Here is a 23,190-nt window from a genome sequence, read left to right as displayed (position 1 = left end):
AAACCCACTCTGGGGAAAGATCAAAGAGGGCGAGGTGACATCAAGATCCGATCCCAACGTCAATTTCTGGGGCTTTTTCCACACTGCATGCACTGGACCACCATCCCGCCTCCAGTTTGGGAAAATTGTGCTGTATCTTGCCTTATTTCGTATTAAATACATCTGATGGAATGACTTTACACTGAGTCTGAAGCACGCAATCCATCAGTTCACTTGCTGAAAGCCCTTCATTTAGAAAAGTGATGTGAAACCTGAAATGCGTCTTTTTTTAAGGAAGAAAACTTTGTAACTGTATCAATGTTCAAATGCACTGTGATAATATTTTTAGAATCTGATTTCTATTCATCCATTTCCATAGCTACTGTTGACTATGAATGCAACCATAATCAAATTGGCATTATTTGTTAAATTGAATGTTCAGGTTTTGTGTTGGTATTAGGTGTTGATATAACCATTAAGTCCAAATCTGCTCCACTTCACTTTTATGTTCAAAGCATACAAGATGTTTTGGAAAGATTTTGCAAACCCACTGAAATTTAGAACTAACCAAGGAAAAACTTGCGGTTACAGGCAGGACGTTAGTAATGGCAATTAAATAACCAGATGATGTTGTCATCCATGGTGATAGGAAAATAACCACACAGGAATAATAATTTTATACATTTAAACTACAGTTCTCAGGCTTGATATATTTCTTGAAAGGTGTATTTCATTTTTTGTCCAAGGAGAAGCTACTTTCATATTTTAAAAAAAGCTATGACATTTATGCTTACAAATGAGATTAGCTCTGCTCAAGATGCTGCCTTGTGTTTGCAGCTGTTGGACATGAAGATTTTTGTCGACACAGATTCTGATATTCGTTTAGTACGACGCCTACGTAGAGATATATCAGAGCGGGGGCGTGATATTGAAGGAGTCATCAAGCAGTACAACAAGTTTGTCAAGCCATCCTTTGCACAGTACATTGAACCAACAATGCGATTGGCTGACATAGTGGTTCCTCGAGGTAAAACACAGCTGATACACAATTTTTAATTTGTTAAATGTTATGTTAATGAAAACTGCCATGATAAGTTTTTCAAAAGATATAGAATGATTAAACATTTATCCAGCTAAAAAAAAAACATACTTGAATGACATTTGCTTGTTTATTGACCATATTAAGCTCCACCATTGAAAATGAAAGGTTTGCTGTTGTCTCTTGCATTCAGGCCAAGACTTTACTATCAAATTACTCTTGCAACAGTGTTAACTGACTTAAAATAAATAGATTAACTCTGGTGTTAAAATAACTGTAGAGTGAGAAATATAGCCTTAGTAGACAGAGGATAGAAAGTCTACTTCACCGGCCAACAATATGTCAGGACTAATTGAAAAATCTCTGAATATCATTTTGAGGCTCCTGAATTATCTGTTATCAGTGAAAAGTGAGAAAATATTTCATGAAAATGAAGTCACTTTAACTCACATCTGGAACAGCACCCATAATTACTGACGTCTAGACTGGCTCAACTTCAATATCAAACAAATTCTTGGCATGTTATAACATGGTAATACCTCACCCCAACACCTGTTGGAATTTATCATTATCAATCCAAGAGACACACAGAAAACGAAGTTGCGCTTCTATAATGGTGTTATAAATAGAGCAATGTCTCAGAGCACTTTACCAGGTGGCAAATACTGAACGGGAAGGAGAATGGGGTTATATGGGCCAAACTCATGGTCAAAGAGTTTTAAGGAAGCTTTGAAAGCAGGGAAGTGGTGAAAAGGCAGGGAAGCTGAGGGAAGACCATAACGGCTGAAGTAGTGGCCATCGATTGTGGAGCAAAGGATTGGGGGAAAATAAGTAGGCTGTGTTGGAGGAGCGAAGGAAGCATGGAAGGACGTAGGAATGGAAGTGATCAAGGGTATGTAAAGAGATGAGACCATTGAGGAATTTGCAGGTGAGGGCAAGAACATTAACATTAATTGTCTAGGATGCAATATACCAATAGACTTTAATGGAACACTTACAGTAACAGAAACCTTATCATAATGATCCAGTAATACAGTAGAAGCAAATCCCTGAAATTATTCAGCAATTGTGCATTGAAGTTTAAACTGTGTTGTTTAATCCTCTTTGTTGTCATTACCAAATCTTTCATTTAAATAACTGCCCTTCTGGTAAAGGATGAATATTTTGATGCCACTGCTTGAAAGATCCTCTCAAAATCACACGCCATCCTAACTTGAAATTATATCCTCCACTGGGTCAAAATCCTGGAATCCCTTCTGTTATGGCACAGCTGATAGTAAATGCTCAGCTGCTCAAAACCCAAAGGGAAACTTGAAACAACTGCCACAACTGTTTTGCAATTTGTATAAATTTCAAGATGCGTGCCTTGAAGTCAGTAGTAATAAGACCACTGACTGTTAGAGCTTTCTTAAAAAACTAACTTAAACATTTATTAATAGAAGAAATGATTTTGAGTACACACATAGATCCACAAATTACTACTATGATAACTTCTAAATCCCCTAATTAATCTAACTCCCAGTTATATGTTCGTTAAGGCAACAGTAAGACACACAAATTTTAAAAGACCCAGGCAAAGAAACATGAACATTCCAAGTCAAAGTGAGTTTTTTTAACTTCAGTTCTTTGTAAACGACAGTTTAAGGCTTAGATGCCGAAGGTGTTTCATATTTGTTATATCTTAGAATGCCTTCACTTACACACAACCTTTGCTCTTTTATACACATTTTCCTCTTTGAATGCAAATCACCACTGTTTCACCATGTCTTTGGACTTTACCTCTCTGATAATACACACCTCTCATAGTACCAAAGTTATGAGTAATCTTTGGGAAAAATAAACATGTTGTTTCTTACTTCTCCTGGCTAGGTGACACATTTCACCGCTTCCTTTGAAATCAAGTTAGTCTGGTTTATTTAAAAATGCAAATGTTCCCTTTACCCCTATGTTTACCTACTTAAAATTTCAAACCTACCTTATCTTCTAATACATCAAAGCCTTTAGACCAGCTGCCTTTAATTCAATTAAGTCTCACATACACCCACACACAGACATAGACCCATATACACAGACCCCACTATTACTCTACTTTACAATAAATTCCAATAACATTATGAGAATTATTATATTTTCCACATGTCTTCCAGCAGTTCAAGAAAGTGACTCACCACCACATTCTCAAAGGCTGGGCAATAAATGCTGGCTTTGCCAAAGATGTCCACATCCCAAGAGTGAATAAAAAAGAAGCTAGGAAATATTTTCTGAACAGTTTTATTTCTTCACTTTTGAATTGAAATCCGTAAAGCCCAAGAAGAATAGTGTATTTCCCCCCTTTAAAACAAGCTTCACTTGAGAGCATAATGGGCTGAATTTTCATCCTGACTGGTGGAGGAGTTGGAGGCAAGCTTGCCAGCAATTTGCACTACCAGCCAGTGTGCTGATCTGCCACTATGCCCCTGGTTCTGGTCTGTTTTTAAGGAGGTGGCTGTGGGGATGACTGCTACCTGCCAGCGGTTGGTATCCAATTATACTGATCAAGGGTTCTCTTCATGCACCATCTGGATTTTGCAGAATCTTCTCTAAACTGTCTCCAATACAAGTATATCCCCCCCTTAAGGGCAAATTCTGAAATCCTGTAGCCCAAGTGGGGAGAGTTGTCATATGGGAGCAGGAGGTGGACAAAGAGGCAAATGATCCTCCAACCTACAGCCCTGTAATGTTCTGAGTAACCCTGTATGGAATGTAGAATTCTTGAATGTTAGATAATATACCTTTTGATTATGGAAATCAATGATTTTTAGTTCATTTTCTGAGTGTAACATATAATACTGTCTTTAGAATTTATCCACTTTCTATGAGTTTTCATTAACAGGGAAGCTATCAACCATCAACAGGGGAGATGGTGGATTAGTGGTAATATTGCTGCACTAGTAATCCAGAGACCCAGGCTAATACTGTGAGGATATGGGTTCAAATCCCACCATGGTAGCTGGTGGAATTTGAATTCAGTTAATAAATTTTGAACATAAAGCTAATCTCAGTAATGGTGACCATGAAACTATCTTTGATTGTTGTAAAACCCCATCTGGTTCATTAATGTCCTTTTTAAGGAAGGAAATCTGCCATCCTTACCTGGTCTGGCTTACATGTAACTCCAGACCCACAGCAGTGTGGTTGCCTCTTAAATGGCCTAGCAAGTCACTCAGTTCAAGGGCAATTAGAGATGGGCAGTAAATGCTGGCCTTGCCAGTGACACCCACATCCCTTGAAAGAATAAAGAACCCTGTGATATCAAAGTTTTCTAGTCAAAAAAAGTGTTGGGGGCGGGGAGGGCTTCATCTGATATTGTCAAATTAAAAAAAATTCAATTCTTTCTCTGTGTTGCTGTGTTATTGAAAGCATTTATTTTAAATACAGGACAGTAAAGGCACAATTCAATTTTCAGATTGAATTCATATTAGCTCATATCAACTATTAAGCAGACTGAACTTGATGAAACCTAAGAAAACTGGGTCAGGTTAAATAAAGCCATTAATACAATTGATGTACCTTTGGCCTCCAGCAATGTTATTTAGTCAATTTGTTTTCGAGTGTGCTCCTGCATCTGTTTTCTTTAATGTATTTTGAGTTAATAAATAATGTATTAAATATATAATATATAATGCTAATACTCTGAGAGATCCAACCATTTGCAACTTCTGCGATTGCCTTTTCGATATTTATGTATTTAGAGTAAGCATTTTGTTCAAGTCTATTAAAAGGCTTAATATGACTATCTCGAACCCCTTCAGCATGCAGCACACTTCAATGGACAATTATGTAAGATGTGTATGCGGTTGTTGAACTTTCCATTAGAGGAGTTTGCCAGCTTGAGATCTAAAGGGATACAATGAAGCTAAAATTTTTTAAACAATGAAGCCTTAAAGATTAGGCAGACTGAAATTGAGGTGTTGCATTGTTTACAGTCTCATTAAAACAATATTGCTAATTATTAGTGTTCTACTGATTTGAGTCATGTTTCTAAAATACAAGTAAATTCTGCAACCCTGGACTCCCAGTCAGGAGCACTCTCCTGACCAGTCAGGAATTGCAGGCTTTAGATTCAACATTACAATGTTGTAGGCCAATGTCCAACTCCTGTTCAGTGAGTCTACACTGGAAGTGCAAGGTCACTGACTTGATATGACTTGTGCCTTTGGCCCTTAAAGATTTTACATATTAACACATCACTTAATGTAAATTAAGCAGGGTAGTAGCTTGGATTGCAGCTGGAACCTTCCCTACCCAGCCTGATCTCAAAAAATGTCCATTTTTAATTCCCATTGTTACTCTTTCTCCATTAACATGCACATAATACTGGGCAAATACCAAGAACTACATGTTATTGAATTCCTGTGGTCAAATTGAGTCTTAAAGTGCATCTGAAAATAAATTTTATTTTTAAGTGTAAGAATAATACATTAATTAAGTTGTTTGTCAGCATTTAGCTCAGTTGTAGGATGAAGTTTCAGTTTGTACCATCAGCAAACTTTAAAGACACATCCATGAAATTCCGTTGATATTTCAAAACATTTTAAACATGTTAACACGTCCGTTAAAATAGTGAGCAAAGTAATTTCATACAAAGGGTGGTACATTATTATTGTGGTGTGATTTCACCTCCTCAGTTTCACTTTTTCCTTCATGTGAAAACTTTCCCAGATATACCTAAAGTAAATGCACCCACATAATCTAGGACATAATTAGTTAATAACGTAAATGCACATTGCTTGCTAGCTAACGTGATACCAGCTTGTGGCTTTGAACATTTCAAACTGTGCTTGTATGAAGGATGCAATTTCTATTGAAAGGCGGTCTGGGCGAGGTGACAAAGGTTAATGCGAAAACATATCATTTTTGCTGGCACTGCAATCGATGTTTTATCTATTCCCTTTGTTTAAAGGAGGAGGTAACATGGTTGCTATTGATCTGATAGTCCAACATGTCCACAGTCAGCTAGAGGAGGTAAGCAAAATTTTTTAACGTGATCACTCCTAAAGATCAGAAGAAAGGCATGGCATGGTATTTCTTAGTACTACATGAAATTGTAAGCAGGTTATTGTGAATGTGTCGACAGCTGTAAAATTAATCTATTTATCGACAATGTAACTGGCCACAGTGTGATCTTGGGTCCTTTCTTTCTAGAGATCATAGCACAGAAACTTTTTCACACACCAATAAGATTTCTGATTTTTCTTAAGTGCTGTAGCAAGAGGAGTTTTGACAATGAAATCAGCAACTAAAGTAAGAGGGTGTGAAGCTCGGAGGAGTTGTTTACTGAAGCATTTCCTCTGACTGCACCTAAATTCTTAACCCTTTCACCTTCATGCTCTGTTTAAGCAAAAGAAGGGATTTCTGCTTTGACATATCAGTTTTCTTTTCCTCATGTATATTTAAGCTGCTATGGGTGCAATCTGAAGTACACATTACTACCTACAAAGGATTTTGTTTAGATGTATGTTTTGAGTAGTCTCCCCCTAGGGAAAGGACCTGGGGTGTATATGCTGGCCCAATTTGATGAATTAACAGCATTGTCTAACTAGTCCAGTAAAAGTGATTTATGACTAATTTTTAACTATCCATTGCACTGTCCCATTTATAGTTTCATTTTATGATTGATTTTTTATTTTTATAATTAGTTTGAGTTATTACAGTTGGTTCACTGATCACAAAATGTAATTTATTTCAATGTAACTGTTGTTTCTTGTATGCAATCCATGAAATCAGAAATCTTAACATGTAACTTTAGCCTGAAGCAGGCAATAATTATGCAGCTAATGTCTGAGTCTGTAGTTAGCATTACTAGATAATTTCCACCCTCCATCCACAAAATAAAAATAAATTTTAATTATATCCCTTCCACTGGATATTTGATGCTAATGGATCTTCTTGTGAAGAAATTACAGGTCTTTCTTTGAACTTCAGATACCATTCAGATAATAGATCAAATCCATGACCATTATTGTAATACCTGAAATGAATGCATTTCACCATCAGTAGACCTTGTGGACAGAAATTCCTTTGGGATTTGGCTTGTTCTCTGGTAGGCAATGAACACAACACCTCCCTAATAGAAAACAATAAAGACCACGTAATTTTTTTCCAGCTGCTATGCAAGTTTGTACCAGAGATGTACCCAAAGTTGCATTTGAATCCATCCTTCCCATGCTCATGAGGTGGCCTCCTGCTGCTTCAGTGGATTCAGTGCTGGGTGGCAGCAGCAAGAGTGACCCCAATACAACCACTTGGAACACGGCCAACAAATTTTTGTCTCCCATTTCTATTCAATACTATCAGCTCCTGACATTGTGTTAGATTTTTTTTGGAAACCAATGTCCCATTAAAGGGACACTGTCTTCATGAAAACTGTCTGGTAAGTCTTGCTTTGTTTGGAGACAGAAAGAGCCAGAAGCCTTGTAGATCAGTTTTGACCCACTAATGTCAAATGCAAGAGACATCTTTGATATAACTTATGTGTGATTTGCAAACAAGCAAATAAAAGCTGCCCACAAAATTCTTCATTGGAATGGTACACTTTCAAGCAATAATTCTCCTTGTATCATTTCATCATATGACTTAAAGATTCACACAGCAGTCTATGATAAGTAATCAACAACCAAGCTGTTTCAAGTTGATATCTCTCCAGCACCATATTTTTAAAAAGACCACAGGATGTTACAGGGTCCTTGAACCTTTTCTGATGAAATGCTACAATAAAGGGACTTTACTGAACATTTTGTAACTAGTATTCTACAAAAAGATAGAAAGCCCAAATGAAAGCAGAAATAAATGAGAAACTGATGTTGTCTGTATTGATGATTTGTGCAGTCAAAGTAAACCAGACTGTTATCAGCTGTGGTTCATGTCCCTGATGGGAACCTGGATCCATTTGCTAAAGAGCACATGATTTCTAGAAACCGGACTGTGCGCTTCCCCTAAGGGAAGTCATATCATGTTTGCATCTTCTGGTTCAGCTCACATGACAGCTCATTTATTGTTAAAATGCCTAAAAGTTTAACACTTCTAGTTACTTTGAGCTTTCCTCCCTTATCATGAATTTCAGCACTGTCAGTGCTGTCAGCACACAGGGAAACGGATTCCATATAGCCCACGCTTGTGTCAAGATCTGTCTTCAAAACTGACTTTCTTACTTGTCACTTTATAATACATACAGCACACTAAACACACCTGATTGATTCTGGGAAGGGAAAGTACTTGCTAATTTCATACACTTGAATAAAACACTAATTGTCTGCTATGATGTTATCCATCCATTGATTTAAATTAGATGTTCTTAATTACAGTCATTGATCCATTTGCTGAGACAGTGTATTATTGTTTTATACAGTTGTATGCAATTCAACTTTGGGTTTTAAGTTCTTGAGTATTTTCTTGTAGTTTGACTGCCCAAATATATTTGAGTCACTGTGATGTTGAATTTCTGGTTTCATGCTTGTGTTATTCCACTTGTAATATTAACTCAATTCACTACGATTTATTTTTAAAATCAAATATTCATGTCCCAGTTAATTGGGAAACAAAGTCATTTTGTGTGATCTAATAACTAATTGGAATGAACAGAGAGTCAATATTTTGACCATTTGTTCTAAACCCAAACTAATTAGGAACTGTATAAGTGTCCTTAATTCAGTTATAGATTATCTCTATAAATTTAACATTCCGGTCTGATTCATCCTCTTAAATAATATTTGATCTGTAAAGCAACTGATGTCAAAAATAGTACCTATGTTACTCTGTAAGCATAGCCTTCTAGTATCTGTGTGCTGCCTAAGTGGAATAAAATGTGGTTTGTAGTGGTATCTTTTCATTCAGTATATACTGACCTTAATGCATGTACCTTAATGCAATAGCTTTGCTGTGTGGCAACATTTTCACCTTCATTCACATTGTGGTTTTTCTTTTTAATTTTTTTATTTTCCAAAACACATCAAAGCTCCTAATGTTGGTTTCATCTTTTGAATGAAAATACAGGTGGATGAAAGATATTGAGCTGGTTTACGTTGTGCCGATGATGTTAGTACAAGTTCGTTATTCGTTGAACGTATTTCAAAAATTGCTTGCCTTGCATTGAGTTTCCATTGCATTGTAATGATGCCTGGTTTGACCTTTTGGCTACTGAATTTCCATTACAGTTTACAGCAGTGAAGCATTTTTTCTTCACCACACATTGACTTCACCAGCAATAGTCTGTAGTTTTGTTGAATTCTACATGGTTATTGATAAACTGCAGAATCCAGTGCTCCTTTATGCATCTGTAATTGACTAATATCCTATCGGTTGTGTATTAATGCAAAATATTGCCATAAGTTGAAAAGGTGTACTATTTAAATATTCCTTTAGAAATAAAGTGACTTGGATACAAACCAGTAAAAGCCAAGTTCAGGACTTATTCAGAATCATTAATACCTGGTTGGGTTGTGAAGGCAAAAACACATTTAAAAGCCAGTTGTTGCTATAATGGGAGCAGATGGAAGACAGGTTTCTATGTAAGGATAAGCTAGTTATAAAACATGACCTTCACCTGTACTTACTGTTTGGTAAATAAAATTTGTCTCATAAGATGCTCTGATCTACCTGCTGATATGCATAACAAAAATCAGAAATTATATGGAAGTTTACTGTAAAGCTACATATAAATTTGATAAGCTGATAGATATAAGCAATAAATAGAGAACTTATTATTTGAGAATATTTCAAATGTAGAGTTTTAAAACTTTTCTTTATTCTTATATTTGACACTATTTTACTGCCCATACATTACCATAAACAGAATTGCTTTTGCTGCAAAATGAGCTTTATAACAAGGAGCTAATTAATATGATATTGTTGGCTTAATAATAGGTTTTACTCTGATTTATCACTTTTTTTGGTTTCTCATTTATTATTTTGCTTGTTGAGATTAGCCAAGATAATAACCTGATCTTGATAAACAAAACAGTGATGAAATGTTAAGAAAGTGGTGCTTGTTCTCACCAGAGAGGAGACATTGACCTAATAGAAATTTTCAAAATGGTGAGGGTATTTGACAAGTTTGTGGCAGACAATTTATTCACATTGATTGGGGTACAAAAACTTTGGGGTGTTGTTTTAAAGTATGTGACCAGGAGATTGAGCTGCAGTTGCTTCATACAAAGGATAAGACATGTGGAAGGGAAGTGTAAAGCTCCAAGAAGTATGACTAATGGGAAACAAAGCAGCAGGTTAGCATGTGGGGGGTGGATTCAACTTCATAGAAAATTATGAAAAAACTGAAAAGGAAGGAGAGCCCAGGAGAGGCTATTAAAGTCTCCAGAACACAAAATCGGACAGAGTGTTTGGAAAGGGCTAGGAATCTAACTTCAAGCACATCAGACAAAGGGACGACAATGAGAAGGAGGATGGGAAATACAGGCTTGAAGGTATTGTATCTAAATGCATGCAGTATACGAAATAAGGTAAATGAGCTTGTGGTGCAGATTGAAATTGGCAGGTATGATGTGGTGGGCATCGTGAAGACATGGCTGCAAGGGGATCAGGACGGGGAGCTAAATATCCAAGGATACACATCCTATCGAAAAGATAGGCAGGTTGGGGGTGGGGTTGCTTTGTTAGTAAGAAATGAAATTAAATCGATAGCAAGAAACGGCATAGGGTCAGATGATGTAGAATCTGTGTGGGTAGAGTTGAGGAACCGTAAAGGTAAAAATACCATAATGGGAGTTATGTACAGGCCTCTGAACAGTAGTCAGAATGTGCGGCACAAGATACATCAGGAGATAGAAAAGGCGTGTAGGAAAGGCAAGGTTACAGTGATCATGGGGGATTTCAATATGCAGGTAGACTGGGAAAATCAGGTTGGTAGTGGATCCCAAGAAAAGGAATTTGTGGAATGTCTACGAGATGGCTTTTTGGAGCAGCTTGTGGTGGAGCCCACTAGGGAACAGGCAATTCTAGATTTAGTGATGTGTAATGAGGCAGATTTGATAAGGGAGCTTAAGGTGAAGGAACCCTTAGGAGAAAGTGACCATAATATGATAGAATTTACCCTGCAATTTGAGAGGAAAAAGCTAGAATCAGATGTAACAGTATTACAGTTGAATAAAAGTAACTACAGGAGGGAGGAGCTGGCCAGAATTGACTGGGAGATGAGCCTAGCAGGAAAGACAGTGGAACAGCAATGGCAGGAGTTTCTGGGAGTAATTTGGGAGACACAGCAAAAATTCATCCTTAGGAAGAAGAAGCAAACTAAAGGGAGGATGAGGCAAACATGGCTGACAAGGGAAGTCAGAGACAGCATAAAAGCTAAAGAGAAAGAATACAAAGCAGCGAAGAGCAGTGAGAAGCCAGGAGATTGGGAAGCGTACAAAGACCAACAGAGGACAACTAAAGAAGAAATAAGGAGGGAGAAGATTAAATATGGGGGTAAACTAACCAGTAATATAAAAGAAGATTGCAAGAGTTTTTTTTAGATATATATAGGGTAAGAGAGATGCAAAAATGGACATTGGGCCACTGGAAAATGATACTGGAGAAGTAATAATGGGGAACAAAGAAATGGCGGAGGAACTGAATAGGTACTTTGCATCAGTCTTCACGGAGGAAGACACGAGTAACATCCCCAAAATTCAAGAGTGTCGGGGGCAGAGGTGAGTATAGTGGCCATTACTAAGGAGAAAGTGCTAGGAAAACTGAAAAATCTGAAGGAGGATAAATCACCTGGACCAGATGGATTACACCCCAGATTTCTGAAGGAGATAGCTGAAGAGATAATGGAAGCGTTAGTGGTGATCTTTCAGGAATCACTGGAGTCAGGGAGGGTCCCAGTGGACTGGAAAATCATTAATGTAACCCCCACAACCACCAGCACCCCCCCCGTCCCCCCCACCAGTTTAAGAAGGGAATGAGGCAAAAGACAGGAAATTACAGGCTGATTAGCCCGACCTCGGTCGTTGGTAAGATTTTAGAGTCCATTATTAAGGATGAGATTTCAGAATACTTGCAAGTGCATGGTAAAATAGGCAAAGTCAGCATGGTTTCATCAAGGGGAGGTCATGCCTGACAAACCTGTTAGAATTCTTTGAGGAGGTTACGAGCAGGTTAGACAAAGGAGAGCCAATAGATGTTATCTACTTGGACTTCCAGAAGGCCTTTGACAAGGTGCTGCACAGGAGGCTGCTCAGTAAGATAAGAGCCCATGGTGCTAGAGGCAAGGTACTAGCATGGATAGAAGATTGGCTGCCTGGCAGGAGGCAGAGAGTGCGGATAAGGGGATCCTTCTTAGGATGGTGACTGGTGACTAGTGGAGTTCCGCAAGGGTCAGTGTTGGGACCATAGCTTTTCACTTTATACATTAATGATCTAGATGAAGGAACTGAGGGCATTCTGGCTAAGTTTTCAGATGATACAAAGATAGGTGGAGGGACAGGTAGTATTGAGGAGGCGAGGAGGCTGCAGAAGGATTTAGACAGGTTAGGAGAATGGGCGAAGAAGTGGCAGATGGAATACAACGTGGGGAAGTGTGAGGTCATGCACTTTGGTAGGAAGAATAGAGGCATAGACTATTTTCTAAATGGGGAGAGAATTCATAAATCTGGAGTGCAAATGGACTTGGGAGTCCTAGTCCAGGCTTCTCTTAAGGTTAACTTGCAGGTTGAGTCGGTAGTTAGGAAGGCAAATGCAATGTTGGCATTTATTTCGAGAGGACTAGGATATAAAAGCAGGGATGTGCTGCTGAGGCTTTATAAGGCTCTGGTCAGACCACATTTAGAATATTGTGAGCAAGTTTGGGCCCCTTATCTCAGAAAGGATGTGCTGGCCCTGGAGAGGGTCCAGAGGAGGTTCACGAGAATGATCCCAGGACTGAAAGGCTTAACATATGAGGAACGTTTGAAGCCTCTGAGTCTATACTCGATGGAGTTTAGAAGGATGAAGGGGGATCTGATTGAAACTTACAGAATACTGAAAGGCCTGGATAGAATGGACGTGGGGAAGATGTTTCCATTAGTAGGAGAGACTAAGACCCGAGGGCACAGCCTCAGAGTAAAAGGAAGACCTTTTAGAACAGAGATGAGGAGAAACTTCTTTAGCCAGAGAGTGTTGAATCTATGGAATTCATTGCCACAGAAGGCTGTGGAGGCCAGGTCATTGAGTGTATTTAAGACCGAGATAGATAGGTTCTTGATTGGTAAGGGGATCAAAGGTTACGGGGAGAAGGCGGGAGAATGGGGTTGAGAAACTTATCAGCCATGATTGAATGGCGGAGCAGACTCGATGGGCCAAATGGCCTAATTTCTGCCCCTTTGTCTTATGGTCTTATGGATAAATTTCCTGGGAAGGCCAAAGAAATTTAAATGAGTTCAATAGACAACTGGTTGTGTCTTTATAGAAAGGGATGTAGACAAATATATTGAATTGGTAAAACAAATATGAAAAATTGTGGATGCTGAAAATCTGAAATAAAAACAAAAAATACTGCAAATACACAATAAGCAGCATATGTGAAGAGAGAAATGAAGACAATGGCTAAAATCTAGTGATGCTATCGATAGCAGGAAATGAGGTAGGCGGACGCACTTAATTGTGTGGGAGGTGAAATGTCAGGTTCCCTGTGGCAAAGCAAAAGTAGGGAATTAAAGTTGCTGCGGATTGAAGGTGGATCAAATTTTCTGATGGAAAGAGGCTGGAACTGTTTTTAATGCATTAGCATATCATATGAACATACGAATTAGGAGCAGGAGTAAGCCATTTAGCCCCTTGAGCCTGCTCTGCCATTTGATAAGATCATGGCTGATCTGATTATGGCCTCTATCCCCTGTAACCTTTGTCTCCCTTGTCAAGCAAGAATCTAACTAACACAGGCTTAAAAACATTCAATGACCCAGCCTCCACTGCTCTCCAGGGAAAAGAATTTCATAGACTAACGACCCTCTGAGGGAAAAAATTCTCCTCCTCTCTGTCTTAAATGGGATACCACTTATTTTTAATCATTGTCCCCTAGGTCTAGTCTCTCCCACAAGGGGAAACATCCTTTCAGCATCCAGCATGCATATTCATTAAAATACCATTTTGTCAGCTTAAATGGTACCTTTGTAATTAACACTGCAGCAAACAAGAAACACATGCCTTCAGATTCATGTCTGGTTAAAGGTGGCATGCAACAAGTGAGGTAGCCTTCCCGGTGGATTTAGACTGAGTAGAGCTGCTTTCCTTTCATGGAAAGTTTTATTGGACCAAGGGAGAGGAGGCTTTGATGCATTGAGATTGGGTGATGGGAGTGTAAGGGAATCAGGGCATGCTGATTGAGGCAGGGAGGCACGATGCTGGCTGTGCACAGGGGGCCGGGCATGGCTGATGGAGGGAGGGTGGCATGTGACAGACCTTGAGGGCTCATTGAGGACAGAGAGAGGAAGCTGGATTATACAGGGAAGGTCAGTATCTACAGACTGGAGATCAAGCATGATTGTGGGAAGATCCAGGGTCAAAAAGGTCAATGGTCCTGAGAGTTGCAGGTAACAGAGGACAGGTCAAGGATGATGGAGATAAAATTTGATGATGGAGCAGATTGATGGTGACTTGTGACAGCTGTCGGGTGAATGAAAGCTGAGCACTGGTGAGTAATTGAATATATCACTGGCAAATTAACTACCTGCAAATGTCAGAGAGGCAATGTCGGAGATGGCTGAGGATGTCAAGGGATTCTATTCCTCACCTCAGTCAGCTGCTTCAGGATGACCTGAGATCCCATGAACTGGGAGGGAATCCAATACCGTGGCTTTAAAAATCACCATGGCAATGGGTTTCTACATCACCAGATCATTCCAGGGCTCCACCAGGGACATGTATGACATCTTGCAGTCAGCCACTCAAATGTGCACCAGACAGGTTGTCAATGCCCTGTTCAGAAGAGGTAATGAATTTGTGAGATTCAGCACAGACCATGAGGGCCAGGCCATGAGAGCTGAGAGATTCAGTGCCATCACTGGATTTCCACAGGTACGAGGGACAGTTGATTGCACACATGTAGGGCTACGAGCTCCCTGGGATCTTCAAGTCCTGCAGGTGTGTGCTCACTTCCCAGGAAGCTCTCATGACTCTTATATCCTTACTCACTCTCAGGTGACACAGCTGTTTGCTGCCCCTCAGCTACTGCAGGGATGGCCCCTAGCTGACAGGAGATCTCCTCTGAAGACCTGATTCATAACGCATGTGTGGAACCCACAAAGCCCAACAGAGAGTATAATGTTGTCCATACCTTAACAAGAGCAACAAAGGAACAGACCATCATACTGCTGAAGATGAGCTTCCAGCCTGCTCCGCTATCCATAGATAGTCTCCAGGATTATTTTGGTCTGTTGCACCATCTATAACCTCGCTCAGCAAAGGGGGAGTAAGTTGCAGACTGGGAGATGTAGCAGCAGGAAGCCTCCTCAAACAAGAAAGAAGGGGAAAGCCTGATGATCCTGAGAGAGTGTATGGTGTGGCTACAACTTCAGAAGCCAGGGCGATGGAGCAACGCACCAGACAGGCCTGTCACACCCTTATTGAAACCCGATTCCATTAAAAGTGAGCCTCCTACAAGATCTATAAATGTTGCAGTGGAAGTGCCAACGGATCTGGCACAGTCCTTCCAGACTAACCTCATTTCTTGAGACCTCTGGCGGCTAGAAAGAAAAAATGCTGCAGGCCCTTGGCACAAGCAAGCCTGTATGTATGATTCCAAATCCACAACACTTGTGATTTGGAAGGAAGTCGTACCTGACTCAGTGACACACATTGCAAATGCCTTTCTAAGAACTCTGTGCATTTACCTGCAATATATGGAACGCCCAGCTACAGGCGCTATTTAGACAACAGCTTCTAATGGATGATAAAGGGGTGAGCATCACATGTTGGCTTACTAGCCAAGTTCCAAAAACCCCCAACCTTTCAAATGTTGCCTAAAATGTCAAGAGACTTGGTGATGTCATGACTTCCAAGGCCACACAATAAATAAGTGCCACACCCTTAATGCACTGGCAGCTTGTACAACTCCGAGTATAATGAACAATGACCAGGAGTAAACTGATCCAAACTATATATTTACACATGACTTATAATATCCATAGAATGAATGGAAATCTGTGCCAATTTGTGCCATTAGAATTTTTTCAGCTTAGTTTCATGCTGATGCACTGAAACTCCAGCCTCTCCATTGGCACCGGATCAGCCACCATCCTCCCTTGCCAGCTCTACAGCCTTCTTTTCTGTGAAGGTCAGGATTCTGATTGCTGGGACACCTCCCCTCCATTTTTGCCTGCTCCCTGATATGCCCTCTTGTCCTGCAGGCAAAAAGAAGGACTGAGTGTCATTTCAATAGGTTGCTAACCCCTTTAATGAGCATGCAGGCCTATGGCCACTACTGGCACCTCCCTAAGTGTTCCACACATGCACACACCTGCAACTGGTACAATTTTCACAGCATGAACTGGCTCCCACACATTTCATTTGGTACTGAGGCCTAGAAACCAATCTCCTGCTTGGCCTCCCTCTCCACTCACACATTTACGTTATGCCCTTAAGAGTGCCACTTGGTAGTGGCTATACAGTGCTATTTACCCTTTTGAAGTACAGGAGGCTGTTGACTCGTGTTCTGCATTGGACCAGTGGACCCCATGGCTGCTAATGTGCACTGCGACCTCTGTCCAGGCTGCCTTGGTCAGACAGGTTGGCCTCCTGCTGCCATCACTGAGAAACAGGACTCATGTCATTCCTAGGTGACCTGGCGGAGAACCTGCAGGGAGTCATCGCTAAACCATGAGACCACTCATTGTTTGCATTATTCCAGAATAGCAGGTGATGACATCAGTTGTAGTTATCTGGGGGAATGGGAGTTGGGATGGGTGCAAGGGAGATCAGAAAGTTCTAGCAGTGACTGTAGTCTCAAGGTGTCTGCTCGCATAGCCAGACAAATGCTGTTGGGTTGCAGGGAATCAATGCCTGTCTGGGCGCCCTTCAGTATGGCGCCTGGACCTTTGATGCTGTGAGGTAATGGTGGGCTTCCAACTCCCTTTCCACCTCCACCAGATGTTTAACCAGGCACTTCATCTATGAATATCTAATAGACTGTCTACTGTGTGATTTTTATGTGATCAGCCGTCCCACCTGCAAGCGGAGGTCTGCGCATTTGCAGCCCAACTATCAGGATGCGCGATGCTACATCAAGGCTGTGGCCAATGTTTTTGGTTGATGACCTTTTTGCCGATACTTCACAGCCATGTGGAAATGGTGCGTGCCCCAGATTCACCCAGAGTGATAGCAATCCAGTGGTATGGAAATGAAATCCGTCTTCTGAGGACAGGCTGGACAGGATGGTCTTGTATCCGCTGGACTTTAGAAGAGTGAGAGGCGACTTGATTGAAACCTTTAAGATTCTCAGGGGTCTTGACAAGATAAATGTGGAGAGGATGTTTCTTTTTGTGGGAGAATCTAAAATGAGGGGTCACTGTTTTAAAATAAGGGGTTGCTCATTTAAGACAGAGATAAGGAGAAATTTTCTCTGAGGGTCGTGAGTCTTTGGAACTCTCTTCCTCAAAAGGCAGTGGAAGCAGAGTCTTTGAATATTTTTAAAGCAGAGCTAGATAGATTCTTGATAAGCAGGGGGGTGAAAGGTTATCGATGGTAGGTGGGAATGTGGATTGAGGTGACAATCAGATCAGCCAAGAGGCTAAGTGATCTATTCCTGCTCCTTATTCTTATGTTCCTATGTCCTTTAATCTTATGAGCTTTGAAGGGGTCTGGGGCAGATTTTGACACTTAGGTTACGATGTGCTACTATGTGAATTTTTATGGCCCATAAAATGATAATTCAAATACAACATGGGAACACCACCACTTGCAAGTTCCCCTCCAAGCCACTCACCATCCTGACTTGGAAATATATCGCCATTCCTTCGCTGTCAAAGTCCTGGAACTCCCTTCCTAACAGCACGGTGGTGTATCTACACCATAGGGACTGCAGCAGTTCAAGAAGGTAGTTCACCACCACCTTCTCAAGGGCAGTAAGGGATGGGCAATAAATGCTGGCCTAGCCAGTAACACCAACGTCCTATAAATGAATTTGAAAAAGTTAATTTGACATAGGCAGCCTCATATTTATCACTGTGATCAATTAACAGGAGGAAAAGCAAATTGAATACTTCTGTTTCGTTTGAGGCTTGAAGCACCCAGTTTTGCTTATTTTAATTGGTTGCATCTTTTTAACCAAATTACATTAATTGACTTTCATTTTCACTTTTACTGATCTTCAATGATTCAATTCACTTTTATTCAACGGTTTTAATATTTCTAATTGTTGCTTAACGAAGGAAATGGTGTTAAAATCTTGTTTCATGTCATGAAGTAACTTGATCTTCAAATCTTTTATCCTCAAGTGAGAGGTATAACTGATCAACACATACCTGTTCCTGACTGGGTTTCACATTAAGTAGTCTGTAAGGGACTACTTTAATTGGTTTCAAAGCTCCTCTGTATTGAACTTCTAATCGTCTATTGTCATAACTGGGATGACAATAATTGTACATTTTGTAATTATAATTATTTTTCTTAAATTATTGATTTAAAAATGTATTTCCTAATTTAAAAATCTTAACAAAGCTTGTATTGTGGTTAGGAGGACCATGAATATGCATGCACGCATGTTGAACACAGTTTTGCGTTCTTTAAAGTGCAGCGCCACCTGGTGTCAGAGGCAAACATCCCAGGCTTTTCCAATGCTTCCCACCTTTTCACATAGCTTTTTTGGAGTGATTATTATCTACTTTTGTCACTGTTATGTATTTCACACAAGTTAAAATCATCAAAACATGAAGGAGGAAGTGATGTTAGATACTGTAGCATGGGTCAAACGTATGGTCATGTGGGGATGGAAGAGGAGGAGAGGGTTAAGATTAGTGTCAAGTGCTACGCATCAGCTCCACCGACATTATGCAGTGTGCCAGCCAATGAACTGGAGGCGAGGCAGGACTTACAGCCTGTGTACTTTTCAACAAACAGATTTTATTTATAGTCTATTTAAATAGAGTCTGCGTGTAAAATCAATCTTAGTCATTTATAGCAGTGCAGTCTCCAGCTTTGATCGACGGGGCAATTGTCCACTCATCTTCCTTGTAGCTGGGAATAGTGATACCACTATATGCAGCCACCCTTGTGTTAGGAAACCATTCCCTCAGGCTTGTGAGCCGATTTTTAACATTTGCCTCCGACCTTAACATCCTCTTTGGTTTCAGGTGGGAGACTATTCTGAATTATTTAAATGATGCCCGGATATTAAACTGAGCCGGGCTTCATTCCGAGCTCCCTGTTGGGGATTTCTCCTCTGCCTCACACCCCTAGATAAAATCAACCCTAGTGATTAGTAACAGCATTGTTCAATAAGCTAAGGGTGGAACAATGACATTTAAAGTGAGGTGGGAATTCACAAGTGAGATATGAAATTTGCTTTATTGCCAAATCATAGATATCAGGATTGTGCATCTTAAGTTGGTTAACTGTTAAATTTAGATATGGGCTATGGATTTCTGATGCTGCATCAAATCTGCAGCACAGAAATAGGCCATTCAGCCCATCTAGTCTATGCTCATTTATGCTTCAGTTGAACTTTCTCCCAAAGTTCTTCACCTAACCTTATCAGTATATTCTATACTTTTCTAACTCATGTCTTTACCTAGCTTCCCTTTGGGAAGTTTTTCTGCTGCTGGGAGACTGATGTGCACCCTCGCCTGTGATTAAGCGGAGTCCAGTCAGCATGTTTTCTGCTGTGGTGGGTTGCATTAAATCCAACCTACTGAGAAAATATCAATTTTCTACACCTTCCTCTTCAATTCTTTTTATAACTTCCTCTCATTCCTATTTCACTAAGCAAACCATCATCATTTAACTTAAAACCCTTCCGAATTTTGGAGACTTTTGTTGAGTCACACCTTAACCCTGAAAGCACTAATAAATAAAAGCCCGAACTTCTCAAATCTCTCTTCCTCATCCTTTTTATCAGAGAGTAAACCAATGTTGCATCTTCTCCATTGCTTTTATAGCCCCTCTGCCCAAAACAAAAGGCAATGCTCAAACTGTATCCTAACTATGATCTTGTGTGATGTTTTACATTTCTTTCTTGCTAAATCTGGAAATTAATGACCTAGCATCTATAGTGGAAAAAATGCTTGACAGCATTATCCATGATGCTAGCAGTGGAGGGGGTCAGAAGGTGTATTCGGTATGCATTTAAAAATAGTTTACCATGCTTCACTTATCTACTGGAATTCTTTGTGGAATTTGTGGTTAAGAGTTATGCTGAGAAAATAATTTTCTTAGATTTTCGTATGATATTTGTTAAGGTTCTTCAAGTTAAAGGAGGTTAAAGCTCATGCATTTTATAGCTACCTAGTTAGATGGCTAACTAGACTAGCAGTAGGAATCCGAAGGTAATGATAAATGGGGAAAACATTTGCTTTCAGGAGGGCAAATTGATTAATGAATTTCTGGGTTCATTGTTGTATATTTCCATGTAACTTGGAACTGAGTTCATAATATTTTATCAACATGTGCTGATGCTACATTTGTCACCAGCCTATTGGACTTGTAAGATTCAAAGAAATCTTTACCAATTAAATAACAGATTGAGCTATGAGTGTTTAACTGTGGCCTACATTCAGGCCTTGGCAATCTGACTCATAAGGCCAGCCAAATCAGTTCTATTTGTGCTTATTTCAATTTGCTAGCTTGACCGCTTTTGGATTTTGAGGTTGAGTTTAGGACAGGATTGCTTCTCTCTCCACAGATGCTGCCGGACCTGCTGAATTTTTCTTTGCATCATTTTCAGCAATATCGCATTGCTGTTGGATATATCCTAAAACAAAATGCTAACCTTTTGTAGGTATCAACAAATTGAGATGAATGCAAATAAACGGGAAGGTGTATTTAAAAATAGAATCATAGAATGATTACAGCACAGAGAGGACCATTGGGTCTGTGAAGCCTACGCTGGCTTTCTTTAAGAATAATTTAGCTAGTCCCACTCCCCATTCTTTTCCTGTAGCCCTGCAAAGCTTTCTCTTCAAATGCTTAGCAAGTTTCCTTTTTATAATCATGATTAAATCTGCCTCCAACACCCTCTCAGGCAGTGCCTTATAAATGAAATTATATAATGGGACCTCACTTCCACCAGGAAATGATGAATAAATAGGTTTAAACATGTTATGAGAGAAATGTTGGAGACTATTTATTTCCATGATTTGCATTTAATTAGTCAGGTTCACCCTCTGCTGGGCTGGGAGTAGGAAAATGGATTGCAGGAGGAGGCAGAGATGCAATTGAGATGTCTCCAAGTAATTTTCTGTCTTTGTTGCTTAATTGCCAACAGTTAGCACAGAGCAGGTGTGAAATCTAGCTCTCTCTTGATCCCTGAATGTACCTATGTATAAAGTTCACAAAGGCAAAAGGGTTGGGCACCCCTAGGCAGCTGATCTTGATATAGATAACAAGAAACTAATGCACACTGGATGAAGAAAGAGCAGATGTCCAAATATTTAATAAAACTGAATAAAAAGAACGTGGGCTGATATTTGATCAGTCACTGAAAATTTACACTGGATGTGAAACCATTATCAATAGGCCTTATCAAAACCCGAAAGCAACGAACATGTGTTGTATAGCACCTTTTGCATTTTTAATAAATCCAAAGGACTTCATACCCATTGAATGATTCTTGGAGCCAAACATGGTACCTCATTTTTATATGGCAAAGTCCAATAAACAGCCAATTAAATGACTGACTAGGTAGTTTGTTTTTGGTGGTGGCGGATAACAGAGAAATGTTGGCCAGAACACCAGGAGAGCTCCCCATTCTCCTTGGATAATGTCATGGGATCTTTTACATTCATATAAATGACAGACAATGGGCTAGATTTATCATCCTTGAGGCGGGTAGTGGGAATTGGGAATGTTCCACCCATCTTGGGAAAAGTGCCTGCGATGACGAGCTGTTTGAAAGGCCCGTATTGGTGTTGTGGGACTTTGTCCAAGTTGGCTCAACATCTCTAATAATGCAGCACTTCCTCAGTACTTCACAAAGTGTTAGCTTTGGTTTTGTGCTCCAGCCCTCACCCCTCACCACCACCCCCCCCCCCCCCCGCCCCACACACCCACACACACACACACACACACACACACACTCCCTATGCCATCTCATTCCACTCATCCATCTCCTATGGTCCCTCATGCCCCCATTCTAAGGTATGTTCCTCCAAACAACCCCTATGGCTCCTCATGCCCCCCATACCAACTATGGCAATTCCATGCCCATTCACCCACTATACATGGTATAGAAGCAATGAACGCTGTAGTACATTAGGATGTATAAAAACAATTTTTTTTTAAATCATTGATAATTTTCCAATTTCTTTAAAAAATTTCCTTTTTACTACAGTCCAATAAAAGTGTCAATCACCTAGACCCTATAAAGTATCAATAGCAGAAACTGCAAGCATTGGAAACCTCTTTATCTTGTGTAAATATACATTGTGAAATTGACAGCACAGATCAGAGAACCAAAGCTGTCAATCAAGCAATGTTTTACCTGGGGTTCAGGTGTTTCAACTGGCTAATGGATTCCTGGCTCTCAGCTAGGAATACATAACGAGGCCGTACACAGATGAATGAGGGCAGGGTGGGAGTCACAGAGGAAAGGAAGGGGGATGGCTTTCAGCAACCCCGCTATTCTGAATGCCAGGTCCCCTGATCAGGCACAGAGTCCCTGACAACAAGGGAACCCACATTTCCCCGGTAGGCTGCTAGAAGACCTGACAGGGTTTGCTGGGCAGCCTTCGGGAGGTACAGGAAAGTCATGCGACTCCCATTTAATGCCTGAATCACCACTAAATTCTGATGTACTCAGATAATTGATGTCAGTTGGCTTATTTATGAGCCAAATTGACATCGTGCCATGAGTGGGCGAGTTTCTCACATTGGCCCCTTCCTGCTTCCGACTTAATTGCGGGAAGTTTTCCCGCCGCTGGCAAACTGACATGTGGATTCTCCCGTGAGTAATTGGGTGTAGCCTCCTCCATGTTTCCCACTGTGATGGGCTGGATTGAATTTGGCTC

General features: G+C 40.2%; 1 protein-coding gene across 4 annotated transcripts in view; it reads left to right on the top strand.

Moving 5' to 3' along the window:
* Nucleotides 1-23,190, top strand: part of LOC121287100 (uridine-cytidine kinase-like 1) — a 127,955-nt gene that overhangs the window by 80,166 nt on the left and 24,599 nt on the right. For all 4 annotated transcript variants that reach the window (XM_041204636.1, XM_041204635.1, XM_041204638.1 and 1 more), the window contains 2 exons: nucleotides 817-1,006; nucleotides 5,961-6,022. In XM_041204636.1, the coding sequence (XP_041060570.1) occupies nucleotides 817-1,006; nucleotides 5,961-6,022 (252 nt within the window). The remainder of the gene's footprint in view (nucleotides 1-816; nucleotides 1,007-5,960; nucleotides 6,023-23,190) is intronic.

This window comes from Carcharodon carcharias, chromosome 14, assembly GCF_017639515.1.
Source record: "Carcharodon carcharias isolate sCarCar2 chromosome 14, sCarCar2.pri, whole genome shotgun sequence".
In the NCBI taxonomy this organism is placed as follows: domain Eukaryota; kingdom Metazoa; phylum Chordata; class Chondrichthyes; order Lamniformes; family Lamnidae; genus Carcharodon; species Carcharodon carcharias.
The sequence above is the reverse complement of the archived record's forward strand: the minus strand, read 5'-3'. Positions and strand labels throughout refer to the sequence as shown.